Source organism: Terrapene carolina, unplaced genomic scaffold (genome assembly GCF_002925995.2).
Source record: "Terrapene carolina triunguis isolate 2854851 unplaced genomic scaffold, T_m_triunguis-2.0 Scaffold843, whole genome shotgun sequence".
NCBI lineage: Eukaryota > Metazoa > Chordata > Testudines > Emydidae > Terrapene > Terrapene triunguis.
In genome coordinates, this window is record NW_020665194.1 from 203,419 (window position 1) to 225,112 (window position 21,694).

General features: G+C 45.8%; 1 protein-coding gene across 1 annotated transcript in view; it reads left to right on the forward strand.

Annotated features, from left to right (window-relative positions):
• LOC112103234 (E3 ubiquitin-protein ligase TRIM39-like) overlaps nucleotides 1–17,026 on the forward strand; it is a 24,186-nt gene extending 7,160 nt beyond the window's left edge. Inside the window, exons 4-12 of the mRNA XM_026660894.1 lie at nucleotides 1,086–1,108; nucleotides 1,766–1,887; nucleotides 2,804–2,943; nucleotides 3,877–3,899; nucleotides 6,195–6,277; nucleotides 10,810–10,914; nucleotides 14,225–14,403; nucleotides 15,330–15,433; nucleotides 16,847–17,026. Of these exons, the coding sequence (XP_026516679.1) occupies nucleotides 1,086–1,108; nucleotides 1,766–1,887; nucleotides 2,804–2,943; nucleotides 3,877–3,899; nucleotides 6,195–6,277; nucleotides 10,810–10,914; nucleotides 14,225–14,403; nucleotides 15,330–15,433; nucleotides 16,847–17,015 (948 nt within the window). The 3' untranslated portion in view covers nucleotides 17,016–17,026. The remainder of the gene's footprint in view (nucleotides 1–1,085; nucleotides 1,109–1,765; nucleotides 1,888–2,803; nucleotides 2,944–3,876; nucleotides 3,900–6,194; nucleotides 6,278–10,809; nucleotides 10,915–14,224; nucleotides 14,404–15,329; nucleotides 15,434–16,846) is intronic.
• Nucleotides 17,027–21,694: the final 4,668 nt, after the last annotated feature.

Here is a 21,694-nt window from a genome sequence, read left to right on the forward strand (position 1 = left end):
ACACACACACACACAAATATAGAGAGAGTAAATCTGATTCTATCCAACAGTATCACACACTTACACACGAGCTGCTTTGATTCCATCCTGCATGAACATACACACAGAGATACATGTCCTTCTGTTATCAGTCCCAGTTCTTTCAGTGAGCTTCTCTAGCCCCCTTCTCTATCTCATTTGTTAAAATGATCCGCAATGAAATAGTTAATGCTGACATCAAAGTGCAATCATTAGGCTTCAGGGTCAACAAACAGTGAGATTAAAGAAGGGAATTCTTCCCACTTAGAGCTATTTTTTCAGACTCTCTGTAGACCTCACTCCATTGATCACACTTTTATCACCTTTAGAAAGTTTTTATGGCATTCACAAAGGCTGTAAACATACTCCCCCCCCCCCCCCCCATCAAGGCTGAAATTCTGCAGTATCTGCATATGTCATGCGGGCCCAATTACTGTATCAAGCAGACCAGATATTTGACAGCCCTGCCATAGCCACAGATAGATGGAGACAGACAGCTTCGATAAATGGTAGAGATGGCTGAATCTAAAAAAGGGGGGAAAGAGGAGTGGAATCATCATAACATTTTCCTTGATTTTGTTTTAGTTTTTAAATTCAAAATGCCCCCCCAAAAAATTCTCACCTGCTCCATGGCTGGTCAAACAAGAGGGGGGAATCCTGCCAAGCAATTCAGTCAAAAATTTCCCATGTCATCAAAAGGTCAAAATCTAAAAAAATTCAACCAACTCTGACATAACCAGTAATAATAATAATAACAACACCTGGCTCTTATCTAGAGCTTTTCATCAGTAGATCTCAAAGCACTTTCTGAAGGAAGGTCAAAAGCACTATCCCTATTTTCCATGTAGGGAAACTGAGGCCTGGGTAGGGGAAGTGACTTGCCCAAGGTCACCCAGCAGGGCACTGGCAGAGCTGTGAAGAGAACAGAGCGATGCATGAAGTTTCCAAACATGCCCAACTTCCTATAGGAACCAAAAATAAAGGCAAAGTGAGTCCTCTGCCTAACAGAGATTTCAGATTCGTGGCTGATGAGCTGAGTTTCTTTTTGTTTCCTTTTCTCTTTCTAGGACATTGACAGCGCCTTAAGCAGGTATGTGTCTCCTTAGTCAGCCTCATGCTTCATCACACTGGGAAAGGGTATAAAGCCCAGCTGAAAATGTATAATACCCCTCGCATCTCATTGTCCTAATGGCTAAGAGGATGGAACAGTGAAAGCATGACAGGAACATAAGAATTCCCAGAGCAGATCAGACCAAGGGCCCATCTAGCCCAGTATCCCATCTCTGATAGTGGCCAGTGCCGGCTACTTCAGAGAGAGGTGCAGATCTCCCCGTAGTGGCCAATTATGGGATGACTTGCTTCAGGGGAAGTTCCCTCACTAACCCCCATCCCTAGAGATTGGCTTGTCCTCCGAAGCACAAATCCTAGGAATGAAGATGTTGCTTAATGTGGCTTTAATACTAGTCCGCATATGGGACAACAGGGGTGAACAGTCTGCTCAATAAAGATCATCACCTTGAGCAACTACAATACTGGCCCCGAACTGAGGACAGGAGGCCCAGGTGAGGACTCCTGGTGTTCCATGTTAGCTCCATTTAGTTCCCAAGTTACATTGTTATATGCGCTAAATAACATACCGGGCCAGCATGCTCAGAGCTTTTGCTAGCCCCAGTTCTATCTTCCCACTGAGTGGATTCAGCAATTAGGACCGAGTATTCTGACAGGAACCTTGTTCTTTCTGTGTTAGGTGTGAGCAGGTGAAAGGTGAAGAGGAGGCGCCTGTTGATTCTTTGACTGAACTGGAGAGCAGAGTGCAGGCTCTCTGGGAAAGCCAGAAAGTTTTACGTGATCTGCTGAAGAATTTCAGAGGTAAAATTGTAACGGTAATGTTACTACTACTAATAATAATTAATAAAAGGTAAGTATTCCCGGTGAATCTTTGAATTTTAAAATATTTGCTAGTGTGGTTCCCAGTAGTAATCACTTAGGGTTGGATTCCCAGTCACGCTCAAGCCCTGCTATAAAGCATAAAGGGGCCTTTAATGGGGTAGAAATGACCCTCTGGGAATTCCCAGCCAGTGTGGAGCTGGCATAAGGACTTTAACCAGCCCTGCTCCTAGCTTCCAGAGTAGGGGGCAGATAAGGAGGTGTAGTCAGAATATACTCAAAAAGGACAGGAGTACTTGTGGCACCTTAAGGACTAACAAATTTATTTCAGCATAAGCTTTCGTGGGCTACAGCTCACTTCTTCGGATGCATAGAGTGGAACACACAGACAGAAGATATTTATACATACAGAGAACATGGAAAGGTGGAAGTACGCATACCAACTGTAAGAGGCCAATCAATTGAGATGAGCTATCAGCTGCTAATTACACCCAGGGGTGTCTGTTGGAATTATTATTATTAATACAGGGTATCACCAGGACACCAATTTAACCCTAAATTCTTTTATTAAATCTAAAGGCCCAATGGTATTTATGGAGGGGCTGCCCACATTTGGAGAAGCTGTATAAACTCAAAATACAGGAAGTGTAAAGATGCTCATCCCCTGTTCTTCCCCAAACACAGGAACAGAGGAGCCTATATTAACAATATTATGCCACATCAATGAACTGAGCTTGAGTTCTTCCTTGTTTATTATTTAACATTTATATTCTGTTAGCGCCTGGAGGCCAAGCAGGTCAGGGACCCTTTGTGTCAATGACAAGCCCTGATCCAGAAAGCTCACTGTGAAAATGGTGCACAAACTATGATTCTGATTCTCAGTTTCTCTTTTTTCCAGTGGAATTAGCTCCAGAATTGGGTCCTCTTGAAAACATCTCGTCTGAGGTTCAGAGACAAGTGAGTGGTGAAGACCCAACGGAGGATGTTCCCGAGAACCTTAAACAAGAGGACACTTCTGTTTGCCTGCTGAACTGTGAGGTATTGTATTCTGTGGCCGTTCGGGGAGCTAGGTGCCAGGAATGGGCTTTAGTGGTCGTCAGAAAGTCTAGAGCAGATTCGCAGTAGGTGTAAACGGGTGTAACTCAATTGAAGACAAATGGATTGAAGTCAGTGAAGCTACAATGGTCTACACCAGCTGAGTATCTGGTCCTTTTAGTCCACTAGGGATGTCACTGGTGTAAATTGATTTTTATATGGAAGGTCAGTAGGCTGAGTGAAAGTGAGTATTTCTGGTTGATATTTCCACATTTGTTTTCATCTTGAATCAAGACGAAAAGTCAAAATACTCAATTTTTCCCCCAGAATGGAAAATTCTGAAAAATGTTGATTTGGAAATCTCCAAACATTTCATTTCTAGTCAGTTTCAACATTAAACTGCACCTGCCTTTGATGACTTCAGGGTGCCTCATGGGAACTGTAGTTTGGATGCTTTGTGTCCCCATTCTCTTTTAAGGGCCTGGTCCCTTGTTGGACTACATCTCATGATGCACCATGTGGCTCAGTCAGAGGGAGGAATGCAGTGCATGATGGGAGATGTAGTCCAACCAAGGTGCCCAGCCCAAAGGGGAGAATGTGGGCATGAGGCATCTGAACTACAGCTCCCATGGGGCATCACTGCACCCAAGGCAGATGCCGTTTAATGTCAAACAGACTCGAAACAAAATGTTTTGATTCAGTTCACCAAACTGAAGTGTTTCAAGTTGGGTCAAACCAACCCAAAACAAAAGATTTCATTTTGATTTTTCCAAGAGAAAATCAAAAATGTTCACCAAAATTGAAACATAATATCGATGGAAAATTCCCAGCCAAAGGTGCCAAACCATGTATAATTTCTTGTAACAGTCAACTTGTGGACAGAGATGCAGATCACAAAGGACCTCCATAGAGTGACTTGTTTTCTTTTCCTTCTAGGATGGCAAACACAGTTCAGACAGGTAAGTGTCTTCTTCTCTCTGTCACACTCATACTTCGCAACAGGGCGGATCCAATTCTCATTGAAGTCAATGTGAGTCATTCCATTGACATCAGTGAGCTGTGCGTGAGCTCTATGTTGGAAATAGGGGTTTGGAATTGATTAAAGTTAGGACTGCTCCAACACAGTGACTAAAAGGGTCAGTCCATAGGGTCTTCAAAACTCTAATTGGAATAGCTCATCCATCCTTCCTGTACCAGTCTTGGATAATTCACGTTCATTCCCTACAGTCTGTTCTCCAGGGCTTTGTCCAGTTTGACTTCTGCAATGGGGCTCCGATCCCTTCACCTGGCGAGATGATTCCATAGTTTAAGATTCCTCACCAACCTGCCAGGAATTCCCATCTCACCACACACACCTCTTAAACAATACCTCTGTGCCATGATGTGTAGAATCACAGTCCTTCTTAAATAGAAAGAATGCATTGAACAGCCACAACTATAGACTCAAACAGGTTTCCACACAGCTTGAGTTCCAACGTTGTCTTCCTTGTTTACCTCTGTACATCACAAAAGAGACATCTGAATAATAATATTCATTATTGATATTCCATGCCCATTCGTAGAACTGTGTTCTGTAGGGCTAACAGGAGTATGATGCAATACAAATTTATTCTTGCCATTGAAGTGAACAGCTCTGACTCTGGTACATCCCAGGAACAGACTTTTTTTGAGTGAGAAAGGACCAATTTTACAGCATCACTTTTCAGAGTAGAGAAGCACCATTATGCTAGGTCAATAACCTATGTCTAGAGCAGGTTGAAATATGGCATTTCCAAACCATGGGGAATTCTGAGATTTCAAATTTTTCACTCCAATATGGAACAAAGACAAGTCGAAATTTAAAAATTTTCTGTGAAAGAAAATGTCTGAGATATTTCATTTTGGAAATAGCAAAACAACCTTCTTGAAAAGAAACATTTCAGTAAGGTCAGAACATTTTCTTTAGACTTGTATATAACATAACATAATGTGAATTCTTTTCTAACTGTAAGGATAATTAAGCTCTGGAATGGACTTCTAAGGGAGGCTGTGGAGTCCCCATCATTGGAGGTGTTTAAGAACAGGTTGAACAAAAACATGTCAGGGCAGGGTGGTCTAGGTTTATTTGGTCCTGCTTCAGCACATGGGGATGGACTACATAGAATCACAGGACTGGAAGGGACCTGGAGAGGTCATCTAGTCCAGTCCCCTGCACTCATGGCAGGACCAAGCACCATCTAGACCATCCCTGACAGGTGTTTGTCTAACCTGTCCTTAAAAATATTCAGTAATGGAGATTCCACAACCTCCCTAGGCAATTTATCCCAGTGCTTAACCACCCTGACAGTTAGGAAGTTTTTCCTAATGTCCAACCTAAACCTGCCTTGCTGCAGTTTAAGCCCATTGCTTCTTGTCCCGTCCTCAGAGGTTAAGGAGAATAATGTTTCTCCTTCCTCCTTGTAACAACCTTTCAGGTACTTGAAGATGGTTATCATGTCCCCTCTTAGTCTTCTCTTCTCCAGACTAAACAAACCCAGTTCTTTCAATCGTCCCTCATAGGTCATGTTTTCTACACCTTTAATCATTTTTGTTGCTCTTCGCTGGACTTTCTCCAATTTGTCCACATCCTTCCTGAAATGTGCGCGGAGTAGAGCAGGAGAATTACTTCTCGTGTCGTGCTTACATGACCTCTTGAGATTCCTTACAACCCTACATTTCTGTAATTCTGCAATATATTGTATTCTAAACAAAATGCAAAATTTCAATCATTTCCATAGAAAATTTTGACAACATCAACACAGTCCTGGGAAACAGTTTGATTTTGTTGAATCAGCATTTTTCAGTTGTTCAGTTGAAAAACTTTTTACTACTCTACTTATGTCCCTTCCCTGCACTGCTGAGTCTTGCTGGACACACAACTGGCTTTTATCTTTTGGAGTGAACAGTTTTTCAGCATCCCATGTACTGTACTTTGCCTTGACTGCATGAAACAGAATGTAGAGCTGGTTGAAAAAGAGGGGGTAAAAATTGTGTGTGGGGGAAAAAAATTCTCTGACTTTTTTTGTCAAAATTCCAAGCAAAGTTTTCATCGAGACTTTAAAATATTTTGACCAGCTCTAAATTTAATCAAAAATGGGGGGAAAACAACAAAAATGTCATCATTCACCCCTGCCCATACACACACACTTTATAGTCAAAATTTGAATTTTCAGCCAGTTCTCACACAATAACAAATAACGGGAAGGTATCTATATATATATTTTTTTTCTCTACAGCTATCAGAAGCAAGAAGTTGTCCCTACTGACAGACAGAATAATTTAACTTACTTGATAAACGTTGAGCCAGAGGAAGCCACAGGTAAAGGGTGATCTTTGGGGTATTTTGGTGCTAAATTGTTGTGCTGAAAGCTCCCATCAAGTGAGTCTTTGATCTGAAGACAATCACAGACCTTGTTAAAGACAGTGGATTTGCCTAGCACCCTCCTTCAGGCTCAACAAAAGGAGCAATCAAGTCCCTTCGTGTAGTAAAGACAGATGCAGACAACTGTAGGCACTGCCCATGGGATTAGGCACATGGCAGGGCACAGCGAGGCTATGTGAGCTGAGAGGTTCCCTGGTTGCAAAGGCAGGGGCTAGCAAACATATCAGTTGCAGCCTGGGTGTGCTGGAAGCAGGAATTTATCTTGAAGAAGCAGTCTTGAGCTGGATCCTGAGAGGAAGCGGAGAGACAGAGCTTTTTGGGCACAGAGCTGGCTGGAGGGGCAGACATGGAGATTTCTGAGCAAGGAAAAGGCCTGCTGCTGTTTGTTGCTACAGTGTTTGGGGAGACAGGACTGTGACGGGTTGGGTCACAGAAACCCCCTTGGGACTGTCACCTGTTGTGCTGAAATTACCTCTGAGCCCGTTTTCCCTGCCAGCCTGGGCCCTCCAGAGCTCCGTCTAGTTGAGCCAGACACACTAGCCTGCCCAACATAGACCCAGGGTCTGGGCCAAGCCCCAAAAGCTGCAGGCTTCACTGAAAACAGCTCAACAAGTTATCTGTCTCCAGATACCCAGCTCCCAGTGGGATCCAAACCCCAAATAAATCCATTTTAATCTAGATAAAGCTTTATACTGGGTAAATTGTCCGCCCTCTATAACACTGATAGAGATGCACAGCTGTTTCCCCCTCCCCCCCAGGTATTAATAAAATCCCTTTTGTTTATTAATAAACCCAGAGTAAGTGATTAAGTATAAAAAGTAGGATTTAAGTGGTTTCAAGTAATAGACAGAACAAAGTAAGTTACTAAGTAAAATAAAATCAAAATACGCAAGGCTAACTTAATACACTGAGGATCTAGTTACAGGTAATATCTCACCCTCAAAGGTGTTCCAATAAACATACTTCACAGACTGGATCCTTTCCTAGCCTGGGCCCAATCCTTTCCCCTGGTACAGTCCTTGTTAGTTCCAGCAGACATATCATGTGGTAACCAGGGGTGTTCTCCTGACTGGCAGCCTCTTGAGCCAGCTGAAGACAAAATGGAGGGGCTTCCAGGGCCTTTTATATCCTCCTCTTGTCTAATCGGAAACCCCTTTGTCCTTCTGTGCAAAATCACAGCAGCAAGATGGAGTTTGTAGCCACGTGGGCAAGTCACATGTCCATGAATGATTTAGTTTTTTGCAGGCAGATGCCATTGTTTACCTGTTAGCTCAGCAGATGTGGATTGGCGTCTCCCAAAAGTCCATTGTTATTTAAATGTTTGCTGATGGGCCACTCATCAGCACACACAGAGAAATACAAGTTTATATCTTATTTTCCTAAATTCAGACATAAAAACGATACATGCCAACAAATGGAAAAACCAGATTCAGCAGATTACAACCTTTGTAAAGATGTTACATGGCATATTTAGCATAAAGCATATTCCCGTTATGTCATACTCACATTCATAAGTATATTTCCATAAGGCATATGCTGTGTAACATCACAAGGACTTTGTGAGCATTCTTTGTAAATGTACAGGGTTAATAATCTCTAGCTCTTATCTAGTGCTGTACACAGGAGGTCACGGTCATTATATGATTTTATAGATGGGGAAACTGAGGCATGGGATTTTGAAATGACTTGTCCAAGGTCACCTGGCAGGCCAGTATAGTGATCAGACGTTCCGATTTTATCAGGACTGTCCCGATATTAGGGGGTTTGTTTTCTATAGGACCCTATTACCACATGGCCTGGTTGCTAGTCCAGGGCTCTCTCCAATAAGCCACACTCATTACACCAAGAGTGCGTCTGACTTGTATCATTAATTTTTCCTCCTAACAGAAACATCACTCCAAGCCCACGAATATTGGTATATCGCTCAGGCCAAAGGAGCGACTATATTTACTGATGATGTAGAATAAAATATTTCACATGTATAAGGACTAAGGAGAGAGCAATTAAGTTCAGTATCTCCTTCCCCCTCTAATTAGCCTAGTCAGGGCCTATCAGGTCCTCTCCTTCACTAACCACTGGGTCAAGAGAGGCTGATCCATGCATAAATAGCTAAATATGTGCTTTACAAATTTTTATTTTAGCTGCTGAAAATTCAGTGTCTGAGCCTGTTCCAGACATTTCATTCACGAATGGCAGAGGTACCTTAAGACTGCTTGACAACAAACAGGTGGTACACTGTCTCCCAGGTTTTATTGATTTCTTTTTACTGATTGTAATTACCCCCCCACTCCCACAAGTCAGCTGTGGGTTTTGAACACAGGCGTCGTTTGGCTGCTCTATTTGGAGGGGTGGCAGGTGCACGCACGTGCATGTGCTGAAGCCAGTTCCCCTGGCTCACTGGCTCTCTTCCCCCACCTGGAGTAGTACCTGGGCTCCCAGTGCTGGGGAGGAGATGGGCTGGGTTAATGGGGGAAGCCCAGCTGCTGCGGAGGGGTCGCTGGATGCCAGGCTCCTGCTCCCCACCCCCGTTCCCCTATCCCCTTCTCTTCCTGGTCCGTTTCCCTTTCCCACTGCCCTCTCCCCACTGTCTCCTGCCCCCTCTCATTCCCCCAACTCCCCCATATTCCTACCCCTATACCCTTCTCTTCCCCCTGTCATAGCCCATTTTCCCTTTCTTTCCCCACTGCCTCTCCCCTCCTCCCTCCACAGACACTCACTGCTGTACAGAAAACCATTAAAACACAATTTCAAAACATACAAAGTAAATATCCTTAAATCATCAAACCATTCCTGTTTTTACTATTCATTCACTAGCCCATTTGCAACAAGCCTAATTCAGAAGTCTAAATCACTGGACTTTTTACTCTAATACATAAATTCTCAAGCAACATTTTTCTTACTTTGCCTGTCTGATTTTGATTATTATCAGTGGAAATATTTGTTCACTGGTTCAGGTGTGTGTGGTGAAATTGATGTTTACCAACATTTACTGATGAAAATCTAATCCTTCTAAACCTAGTTAACTTTAGCTGTGGGAGTAGTTTCAGTGAAGACAATGGGCTTCTATAATGTGAGCTAAAGAATTATTTCCATTAGCTGGTAGCAAGTGTGAGCTCATATCCTTCGTGGTGACAAGCTACCAGAGGGAATCAAGACTCCTGTAGCCAGAATGTTACACTACTTTATACTCCTGTGGATTGAGGGCTTGATGTTGAAATACAGGCTCATTGTCCCCTTTGAGTTCGTTAGGAAAGCCAAGGTTCATGAATACTATGTGTAACTCAAGTCGTACAGAGACAGGCATACTGTGTGGTGCTTGTGCGAAGCAGCCAAGTGCTTACATATTTATAACACTCTCTTCTCCAGTCTTACTCTGGCTAGCCAAAGGGGGTCAGTGTGTCGGAGCTGTGTTGTCTACTGCAAGCAAGGTGTCATCTTCTGACTGTCCATGTAACAACACACCCCAGATGAGTTGCCAGAAAGGTTTAGAACCTGGAACCGGTAGCACTAAATTGCAGATTGCAACTACTGGAGCTACAGCAGTAATTCTGTTAGATTTTCTAAAGTGTTCCTCACTCCCTTAGGTGCTTTTGAAAATCCCAGCTCTGTGGGCAGCGTGTATAAGAGGCCAGGGGAGGCTAAGCCTCCCCAAAAAACGCCGGCCATGCAGGGGGGAAATACTGTGGATGCGGCATGGGTCACCCCTCCAGAGGCGCGCTGACCTGCTACCACCTTTGGAGCGTCAGAAGTGTCCCGCCCTCACTCCGCCTCTTCCCCCCCCCCCGAGGCCTTTCCCGCCCACCGCTTGCTCCTCTCCGCCCCCTCCCCCAGTCACTCGCTTAAGGAAGGAAAAAGTGATGGGGCCATGGTGGTGGTGTCTTAATTTTACTAGGCTGGTTTGTCCATCTCTTCTGCTTCAGGCCTAAAGGCAGTTTCTAACTAATGAGGTCAGAAGGGAATTGTCCTGGGGGCACATTGCCTCACATCTCCTACTGCAGGGGTCTTGCCCTTTCCTCTGAAGCAGCTGTTGTCAGGGACAGGACACCAGGCTAGAGGGACCCAATCACAGGCACCGACTTTCTTCTTTCCGGGTGGGTTCTCTGCCCCCGCTCTCCCTGAGGCTCCGCCCCTTCCCCCAAGGCCTCACCCTTGCTCTGCCCCTTCCCTCCCCCGATTGCACCCCGCCTTCACTCCACCTCTTGCCACCCCTCCCCCCAGTGCTTCCCACCCACTGCCGAACAGCCGATCAGTGGGGGGGCCGCCGAACAGCCAATCAGCATGCGTCTGGTGGGTGCTGAGCACCAACTATATTTTTTCCCCATGGGTGCTCCAGCACCAGAATACAAGGAGTTGGCACCTATGGACCCCGTGGTCTGATCCAATCTGACAAGTCCTATGTTCCTGTCGCCAGTAACCCGTCCTCACCTCTACAGCAGCCCAGTGACTATTGATGGCTTCTTCTTTTCTAGGTCATTGGTTTGACTCCGAGTGCAGGAGACGTGGTGCATGGAAAGTCATAGCTGTTGTCACAGTTCTACTTGCAGTTCTCCTTATCCCAGTGATTGTTTGTTCAGGTGAGCGTGTAACCCATGTCTGTGCTTTCCATTCAGACCGAGAACCAGAGGCGTCCCTAGGGTATGGCGAATTGGGGCCACTGCCCTGGGCCCCGCGCTTTGGGGGGCCTCGCGCTTCAGGCACGGAGGTGAGATGCGAGGCGGGTAGCAGGTGGGCAGGGGCGAGGAGGAGACCCCCTACCAGAACCTCCACCAGCACCTCCTGCCCACCAGTGGGCCTCGCCGATCAGTGCCTCCCCCTCCCTCCCAGCACCTACCACCTGCCGCGGAGCAGGTTTTGCAGCGTCAGGAGGCGCTGAGGGGGAAGGAGCGAGGGTACAGCGTGCGTGGGGAAGAGGTGGGGTGGGGCCTTGGGGGAAGAGGTGGAGTGGGAGCGGGGCCTGGGCACAGCGTGGGGTAAACTCACACCTATGTCCCAGGCCCCGCACCCCCCTAGGGACAACGCTGCCAAGAACTATCCTAATGACATGCCCTGTCCTCTCTGGTTTCACGCACATCAGCTGCAGTTACAATGCCACAGCCTTGCTGTGGGGCCTGCTGCTATTGCCAGTCCAGTCAGAGCCGAGCCTCAAAAGGTTAAGCATGCACAGTTAGTGTAATATATAGACCCCTGGCTTTCAACTCTTCCAGACGACTGTACCCCAGTCAGGAGTCCGATTTGTCTTGTGTGCCCCCAAGTTTCACCTCACTGAAAAACGACTTGCTTACAAAATCAGACATAAAAATACAGAAGTGTCACAGCCCGTTATGACTGAAGTTGCTGCCTTTCTCATTTTACCCTAGAATTATAAAATAAATCAATTGGAATAAATAAATATTGTACCTACCTTTCCGTGTGCCGTCTATAGAGCAGTGTAAACAAGTCATTGTCTATACGACATTTTAGTTTGTACTGACTTCACTAGTGCTATTTATGTAGCTTGTTGTAATTCTAGATGAGCTGATGTACCCCTTGGAAGACCTCCGCGTACCCCCAGAGGTACACATACCCCTGGTTGAGAACCACTGAATAGACCAGGGGTCTCAAACACGCGGCCCGCGGAGCTCTTCCCTGCGGCCCGCCAAGCTCCCCACGCTCCCCCCCAGTTACTTCCTGTTGCCGCCAAACTCCCCTCACCCCCGCCCCCCCCCCAGTTATTTTATGTGGCAGCTAAGCTCCCCGCGCGCTGCTCCCCAATGTTTGGGGCCGGGTCTCTCCCCCGGCCCTGCCTGCCGCCCCCACGCGCCTCCACCCGAGTGTCCCCCGGGCCCGGCCTCACTTGCTGCCCCCTCACCGCCCCGAGCCTGCAGCTCATGCTAACTCCACTCTGCTCTGCCAGCTTCCAGCATCACCTGCTGCCACAGGTGTCCTAGTGCCCCCCTCTACTAGGGCCAGGGCAGGCTGCCCTTCCCCTGCCCTTCTGCCCTAGTCCTGAGCCTCTCCAATGCCCCGAGCCCCTCATCCCCAGCCCCACAGCCCTCACCTCTGCACCCCCTCCTATCCCCAAACTCCATCCCGGAGCCTGCACCCCCACCCCCTGCCCCAGCCCAGAGCCTGCACCGAGCACCCAAACTCCATCCCAGAGCCTGCACCCCCCCCCCTGCCCGACCCAAACTCCCTCCCAGAACCTTAGGCAGGTGGGGGGCAGAGTTTCGGGGGGCAGGTTCTGGGCACCACCAAAATTTCTACAAACCTGCCACCCCTGGAAGAGGCAGAGCAGGGGTGCAGTGGTGGTGCAGCCCAGTGCAGTGGGGGGGCTTTAACAGAAGTAAATCTAACTAAGTGCATGTTTTGTCCTTTGAGTGAGGTGCATTACTCCTTATCCCAGTGATTGTTTGTGTATATATTTTATTAAAACTGCTTGGAAATGACTTGTTGTAGGAGCAGCAGTGATCTGTATGCTCTGTATAACGCTTAGCACTTTCCAGGAGGGAGGGGGGAGGAGCGCGTTCAGGGGAGGAGGTGGAGAAGAGACAGGACAGGGGCGGGGCCTCATGTAAGGTGTGGAGTGGGTCCGGGGCCAGCGAGGGGGGGTGTCAGTGATGCGGCCCTCGGGCCAATGTACTAGTCCTCATGTGGCCCTCGTGGTCATTTGAGTTTGAGACCCCTGGAATAGACCATACAGGTAGGTCAGACTGGCTCAGACTAGTGAAGTCCTCCTGGCACATCCTATGTTTACAGGAAGGCAACAGTGACACCTAGTGACTCATTGGGAGAAGAGAAACAAATTTCATTTTTAATTATGGTCTGCCACTAGTCTCCCAATGATGTCAGTGGTAGGTTTGAACAGAGATCAAGGTGGAATCTGGTCTTTTTGTACTAACTCTTACTCCCACATCTTTCCTATCCTATCTGCTGAAATGACAATTAAATAGTTAATGCTAGTATTTAGCATGTCATCATGAGGGTTTTGAGTGAACACTGCAATGAGATAAATTGACTTGGAGGGCAATTCACACCACTCCGAGCAATTGGCTCAGGCTCTCTGCAGACTCAGGCAGTGTTGCTGTGGTGGTTACACTCAGGGTAGCTTCTCCCCTCTCAGATCCACTGTGTCAAGCTCTCTGTAAACTCGGACAGATGCTGCGTGGGTTGCGCTTGGGTCACATTTGGACGACTCTCTTTGCTACCATGAAGACTAGATGTGATATTTTTAAAAAGGTGAAAGCTGAGTGGCTACAGGGAGGCAGTGTTCTCTAGTGGATAGAGCTCTGGGCTGGGTCTCAGGAACCCTGGGTTCTATTCCTAGTTCTGCCACTGGGTGATCTTGGTCAAGTCACCGCCCCTATCTGTGCCTCAGTTTCCCCATCTATAAAATGGGGATAATGATACTGACCTCTTCTGAAAAGCACTTTGAGATCTATGGCTTAAAAGAGCTATATAAGAACTAGGTATTTTTATTATTATTTTTACAGAATTTGACTATGCCGTGCAGGTCAGAGCAATTCATTAGGGGCAGGGGGATTACCGTTGACTTCCATGGGAGCAGCATTAGCCCAGCGCTGAGCAGTTTTGGAAGTCCTACCCTAAATGGGAAAGGTGTTTAATGCCCCCGCCCTAAAGGTAACACCCAGAGCTTGTGTTCGTGAATAAACCTGGTAGATGTGCATTTTCGCTGTACAGTGCAAGGGGTTCTATCACATGACCTGATCTCAAAGTAGGAGCTTGACTTTGATTTGGGGATCATTTCTCTTCGTAAATCTCACCCTGTTTGGTTGCTGATGCTTTGCAGCAGCCACCAGATGTTCTGAAGGGTTTTTGCCCTCTGATTCCCAGTAGATACAGAGGTTGGGTTGGAGAAAGATGCTCTTACCCCTTTTTACTTTTCAGTGTCAAAGGACAGTCTGACTCTTCCCGACAGCCCTGCCGCCTGCTGCCCTGAAGACTGGACTGGTTACCAAGGAAAATGTTACTTTTTCTCTGAGGATAAAGCAAACTGGACCACGAGCCAACGTTCCTGCTCTTCCCACGGTGCCTCCTTGGCTTGGCTTGACACCCTGAAAGAAAAGGTGATGAAATAAAAAAAATAAAGATGATTGTAGGTACAGATTAAAGTTAGCTCAGCCCAGGAGAAAAAGAATAGCACCCCCTGAAGTGAGGCAGCTGCTACCTCCCAAAACAGGGCAAAGCCATTGCTGAATGCAGAATAAAAATGGTATTTATTTGCATTGTAGCAGTGAGCCTCAACTGAGATCAGGGCCCCGTTGTGCCAGGCACTGCACAGACACACGGCGAGAGGCAGTCCCTCCCCAAGCGGAGATCAGGGCTTTGTTGTGCCACGGGCTGCACAGACATGCAGGGACAGACAGTTCCTGCATTGATGATTTTACACTCTAAATACGCAAGACAGACAAAGAGAAGATTATTATTCCCATTTTACAGATGTTGGACTGAGGCACGGGGGGAATATGGGCAGGCTTTTCAAAAGGGCTCAGTGTTGGTCTTATCTATACAAGGAGAGAATATCAGATACTAGAACAGTCTAGCAGGCAAAAGAAGAGGGAGATCCAGAGACGCTGAAACTATATAAATTCAACCTGGAAGTAAGGCACGACTTTTTATCAGTGGTTAATTACCCCTGGGAGCAGCTTCCGGAGGGAGGTCATGGATTCTTCATCATTTGCAGTCTTTAAATCAAGTGTGGATGACTTTCTAAATGGCACTCTAGCTCAACCAGAAGTTATGGGCTGGATGCAGGAGTCACTGGGTAGATCCGTCTGCTTTTTGTTGTGCAGGAGGTCAGACTAGATCATCTGATGGTCCCTTTTGGCCTTAGGATCTAGGGTCTGAGTTCTCTGTTATGCTGAGGCCCTTTTACACTGCCCTGCCTTAGCATAAAGGGGAATCAGGGCCTATGACTCTATGAGTAGGGAGAGAAGGTGAGTCCAAGGGGTTTGGTTGGTAATATCTATTTCCCCTTTGCATTCTTCAAAAGGATTTCTTGATGCAACACAAAGGCTACCTTGATGCCTGGATCGGCCTCAGGAGGGAACCAGGCCAGCCCTGGAAGTGGCCCAATGGCTCAGTATTCAACGACCTGTGAGTTCCTTTCTTCACTCGCCTGGGTCACAGGCAGCTGTGGTGGGGGCTCCCCTCTCTGTGGGTCAGTTCTAAACTCCCACCCCGTGTTGTGGGATGACTGGAGACCCCTCCTACAGTCCTTGGGGAGGCAGGAGTTCACCTGGAAATAAGTCCAGCACCTTCATTGGCAAATGCACAGTCCAAGTGCCACTCCAGCATCAGTCAGAGCATTTCCTTCCCCTTGGGCTCCAGCTGATTCTCAAAGGCCATGCAGGCTCACAGAGACCAGAGCTGCTCCCTTAGCAGGAAGGATGGACCAACGGTTACAGCGCTGACCTGACACTAGGAGACCTGGGCTTAATTCTTTGCTCTGCCACAGACTCCCTGTATGGCCTTGACCAAGTCTCATAACCTCCCTATTCCCCATCTCTAAAACTGGGATAAAAGCAGGGGAGTTGTGAGGATCTACAAGGATTGTGAGGTGCTCTGATACTATGGGTGACAAGGTCTGAGAGTGATAAACAGAACCTGCCATCAGCCTCTCATCTTGCTGAATCCCGGCAGCAGCACATGCCCTATTTTGTAGCCTTGTCCAATAGGAGAAGAGCTGGAAGTAAGGTAGTGTTTCCTGCCAGCCAATCAGGGCTCTGGGAGCAGAGGGCCAATATGTGGAGTGGAAGTTCCACACAACTAAAAGGCTGAATTGAGACAGATCTACTGGAAATAATCACTGGTTGTTAGTCTGCTTGCATAATAATTCAATATTTTCATTAGGACTTGGATTCAAATTCTGTGCTGATGCCACAGGGTAGAACTAAACAGGGGAGATGGTAACACCAGGGAAGAAATTCTATTGTCAGAGAGGTGGCAGAAAAGACTTAAGTCATTGGTAGGTCTTGCAATTACTGCTAAGTGAAATTTTTTCAGCCAAAACTTTTTTTCCAAATGGCACATTCAGCTATGCTGAAATGTTTTGTGAATTCATGTTGGTTTCACGAGATGGTTTCAGTTAAAAAGAAAGAATCCTGAAAAAAACAAAATGTTTTAATTTTTTTCATTTGAAACGACTTTTTTGTTTTGGAACTTCCTTTAATATAATTAAAAAAACAATTAAAACATTTTAAAATGGTCAGAATCATAATGAAGTGTTTCTCTTTTGCCAAAGACATAGACCCAAAACTAATTTTTTCTACTTTTTGATTCTCCAAAATTTTTGAAAAATATTGTTTTCCAGGTTGACCTGGAATGATTTTTTCCATCATTTTTTTTTTTTCCGAATTGCCAGTGAACTGAAAAATCCATTATTCACACTCTACTTGTAATGGCCTCTTACACAGGGGTCAATTTCATCCTCTCAAGAGTCCTCTGAGATGAGAAGGAGAGGTCTAGCCCCTGACTGATTGTAGCTTCATTGCTCTTACTTTTTTGCAGGGTTCAAATAGGAGGAGGAGGAGAAGGAGAATGTGCCTATATATATGGAATCACTGCCCGCAGTTCAGGGTGCTACACAAAGAGGAACTGGATCTGTAGCAAGCTGGATGAATTTGCAAAGAGAAAGATTACAGAGGCCTTGTCTACACACAAAATTAAGTCAATTTAAGTGACACTGATTTAGGGTATGTCTACACTACGGGATTACTCCGATTTTACAGAATTCGATTTTTGGCAACAGATTGTATAAAGTCGAGTGCACGCGGCCACACTAAGCACATTAATTCGGCGGTGCACGTCCATGTACTGAGGCTAGCGTCAACTTCCGGAGTGTTGCACTGTAGGTAGCTATCCCACAGTTTCCGCAGTCTCCCCCGCCCATTGGAATTATGGGTTGAGATCCCAATGCCTGATGGGGCAAAAAACATTGTCGCGGGTGGTTCTGAGTACATCCTCCCCCTCCCTCCGGGAAAGCAACGGCAGACAACCGTTTTGTGCCTTTTTTCCTGGGTGAACACTGCAGACACCATACCACGACAAGCATGGAGCCCGCTCAGCTCAAGACAGCAGTCATGAACATTGTAAACACCTCGCACATTATCATGCAGTTTATGCTGAACCAGAACCTGCAAAACCAGGCGAGGAGGAGGTGGCTACGGCAGCACGGCGACGAGAGTGATGAGGACATGGACACAGAATTCTCTCAAACCACGGGCCCTGGCACTTTGGAGATCATGGTGGAATGCCGATTCTGGGCCCGGGAAACAAGCACAGACTGGTGGGACCGCATAGTGTTGCAGGTGTGGGACGATTCCCAGTGGCTGCGAAACTTTCGCATGCGTAAAGGCACTTTCATGGAACTTTGTGACTTGCTTTCCCCTGCCCTGAAGCGCCAGAATACCAGGATTAAGGCAGCCCTCACAGTTGAGAAGCGAGTGGCAATAGCCCTGTGGAAGCTTGCAACGCCAGACAGCTACCGGTCAGTCGGGAATCAATTTGGAGTGGGCAAATCTACTGTGGGGGCTGCTGTGATGCAAGTAGCCAAAGCAAACACTGAGCTGCTGTTACCAAAGGTAGTGACTCTGGGAAATGTGCAGGTCATAGTGGATGGCTTTGCTGCAATGGGATTCCCTAACTGTGGTGGGGCGATAGATGGAACCCATATCCCTATCTTGGCACCGGAGCACGAGGGCAGCCAGTACATAAACCGCAAGGGGTACTTTTCAGTGGTGCTGCAAGCACTGGTGGATCACAAGGGACATTTCACCAACATCAACGTGGGATGGCCGGGAAAGGTTCATGACACTCGTGTCTTCAGGAACACTAGTCTGTTTAAATGGCTGCAGCAAGGGATTTACTTCCCAGACCAGAAAATAACCATTGGGGATGTTGACATGTCTATAAAAAGCAGCAGAGGGTCCTGTGGCACCTTTAAGACTAACAGATGTATTGGAGCATAAGCTTTCGTGGGTGAATGCCCACTTCTTCAGATGCAAGTAATGGAAATTTCCAGAGGGAGGTATAAATATGCAGGCAAGAATCAGAGATAACGAGGTTAGTTCAATCAGGGAGGGTGAGGTCCTCTGCTAGCAGTTGAGGTGTGAACACCAAGGGAGGAGAAACTGCTTCTGTAGTTGGATAGCCATTCACAGTCTTTGGTTAATCCTGATCTGATGGTGTCGAATTTGCAAATGAACTGGAGCTCAGCAGTTTCTCTTTGGAGTCTGGTTCTGAAGTTTTTTTGCTGTAAGATGGCTACCTTAACATCTGCTATTGTGTGGCCAGGGAGGTTGAAGTGTTCTCCTACAGGTTTTTGTATATTGCCATTCCTGATATCTGACTTGTGTCCATTTATCCTCCTATGTAGTGACTGTCCAGTTTGGCCAATATACATAGCAGAGGGGCATTGCTGGCATATATAACATTGGTGGACGTGCAGGTGAATGAACCGGTGATGTTGTAGCTGATCTGGTTAAGTCCTGTGATACCATCAGATCAGGATTAAGCTGGCAACACCAGACTGCTACCAGTCAGTCGGAAATCAGTTTGGAATCTGTGGGGGATACTCTGATGCAAAGCGTGTAGGGCCATTAATTTTGTCCTGCTACGAAGGGCTGTGATTCTGGGCCATGTGTGAGAAATAGTGGATTGTTTTGCAGCAGTGGGAGGGTTCCCCAACTGTAGTGGGGTGATAGACGGCACTCATATCCCTATTTTGGCACCTGACCACTTTGCGGTAGAGTACATCAACAGAAAGGGCTACTTTTCTATGATATTGCAAGTGCTGATGGATCACCAGGGCTGGTCAGGGAAGGTGCATGATGTCTCTTTAGGAACACTGGCCTGTACAGAAAGCTGCAAGCTGGGACGGTCTTTGGCTGGTCCGGAAAGAAAAAGTCCCACTGCCCTGTGTGGGTGGACCAAAGTCGAAGCCCAAGGGCTTCAGTTCCAGGCAGGGGGCCTGTAACCTGAGCCCTGCCACCCAGGGATGAAGCCCTCAGGCTTCGGCTTCAGCCCCAGGTAGTAGGGCTGGGGCTTTGGCCCCGGGCCCCAGCAAGTCTAACGCTTGCCCTGACGACCCCATTAAAATGGGAGTCGTGACCCACTTTGGGGTCCCGAACTACACTCTGAGAATGTTTCAGAGTAGCAGCCGTGTTAGTCTGTATCCGCAAAAATAACAGGAGTACTTGTGGCACCTTAGAGACTAACAAATTTATTAGAGCATAAGCTTTCGTGGGCTACAAAAGCTTATGCTCTAATAAATTTGTTAGTCTCTAAGGTGCCACAAGTACTCCTGTTATTTTTACTCTGAGAATGGTGATATGGTATGCTGGGATTATGTGTTTGTTTGTTAGTTATATGTTTTGTGTCAAGTGGCCAGATTATAATTTATTTTTTTAGTTTGGGAAAGTTTTTGTTGCAACAACATGTTTGCCCACAAATGCAGAAAAAAATATTAGTAGGAAAACCATTTTTTGTGGTAATACTTTATTTCAATATTAGAATTAGGGTTTAACCACCATGGGTGTGTTCCTATAAGACATCAATGGTGGTTCAATCTTTTCAAATATCAGTCATAAATACTGGTATATTTGTCTCAATGTATATAAAATTTTGATTTGGAGTTTGTCAGGCAACGTGGCAGAACCCAGATTGAAACTCAAACGTTCATTATAATAATGTAGGATTAATAGCTATATTATAGCTATAATGTTTTATTGTATGACAATACATAGGTTATCTGTGTTATAAATTGTTTGGTTATCATAATCAAACTCAATGGAAATATAAAAATCAGGTTTCAGATAAAGTAACACAGTATTGGGATAATCATCAAGATTATCACCCCCAAAAGAGGGGAGGGGATGTGTATACTGCATATGTCTGTTCTGCACAATATACTGGGATGAAATCTTGTTACCAAAATACAAAATAAAAGTTATTTTGTTTGTAAGCGTTCACCACTCAAATTGTCTACCCCTCACGTCTGTAAAAATACTTTGCTTGTTTTAGATCAGTCTCTTGCTTTAGCAAACCTCTTTCATGTTTGCAAGGTAATGGGTCATTATGTGCAATAAACCTTTAGGCTAAGTTATTTGCCAAATGAAATCTAAGGAGCATGATGCAAACAGGCTCTCATAGACACCTCAGGTTTTCAGGGCTAGTCAATGGAAGTTATCAAATTAAAAGCTGGTAAATGCCCATAACATCAAGTCCCACAAAGGTCGTACCAGAAAGGGGACATGTCTTTACGGGTATTCAGCAATGATGCAAGACCTTAAGAGGTGACCCAAGCCAAGATTGGCTCACACCACCACATAGCTGACAACAGCATTGTTCCTCCTCTGCAGCAACCTTGGTGTCCGGACAGTTGGTTAGGGGAGGCACCTGGCCAACTAAATGCAGACTTGTGAGCTCCGGCATTTGACTACCATCTGAAGGAAGCTGAGAAAACAGACTGTTGTGTAGAACTCCAGATGGTGAACTTTAACACTGTAGTAACTCTGGCCTGGCTGGAGCCAAGGGCAGCAGCGCACTGTAAGAACACCTTTTGATTGTGCCTTTGATCATCATTTACTAAATCAAGGTTAACAGTTACCTTAGGTGCTGATCCTTCCTGTAAGAGAATCCAAGTTTCTCTGCATGGACATCGGCCTCTCTAATCTCCTTTATACTGGTGTAAATCAGAAGTAACTGAATATGTCTCTGTTGTTTCCATTACAACGCTGCTTTCTCTCCAGGAGAAACACATTTTATTTTGTTCATAGAATTATGTGCGGCACTTTTTCAATGCCATTATGTATCACTAACATTCAGTGTTGCCAATTCTTGATTCTATCATGGGTTTTGTAACAAATGATGTATTTCTTAAAGCCCCAGTTCCTGGAGTCAAGAGGATAGATGACAATCTCAGCTTCATTAAGCAGGGAAGCTTCTAACCCTTGTAGTTACAAAGTGTGGAAGAAAACACAGTCTTCCCTTTATCCCTTTCTCCACTTCCACAAAAGAAAAGCCTGAAAACTAGAGGAGGTTAGAAAATGTTCTGATGGAATATTTTACATTGGAAAATGCTGTTTCATTGAAATCAAAATGTTTTGTGGAAAAGTTTCAAAGTAGCAGCCGTGTTAGGCTGTATCCGCAAAAAGAACAGGAGTACTTGTGGCACCTTAGAGACTAACAAATTTATTTCAGCTGAAATAAATTTGTTAGTCTCTAAGGTGCCACAAGTACTGCTGTTCTTTTTGTGGAAAAGTGTTGATTCAAAATTTTATTTTGAAAAAAAATGAAGCAAATCATCTGAATAATTATAGAAATGTAGGGCTGGAAGGGACCTTGGTGATCTTATCC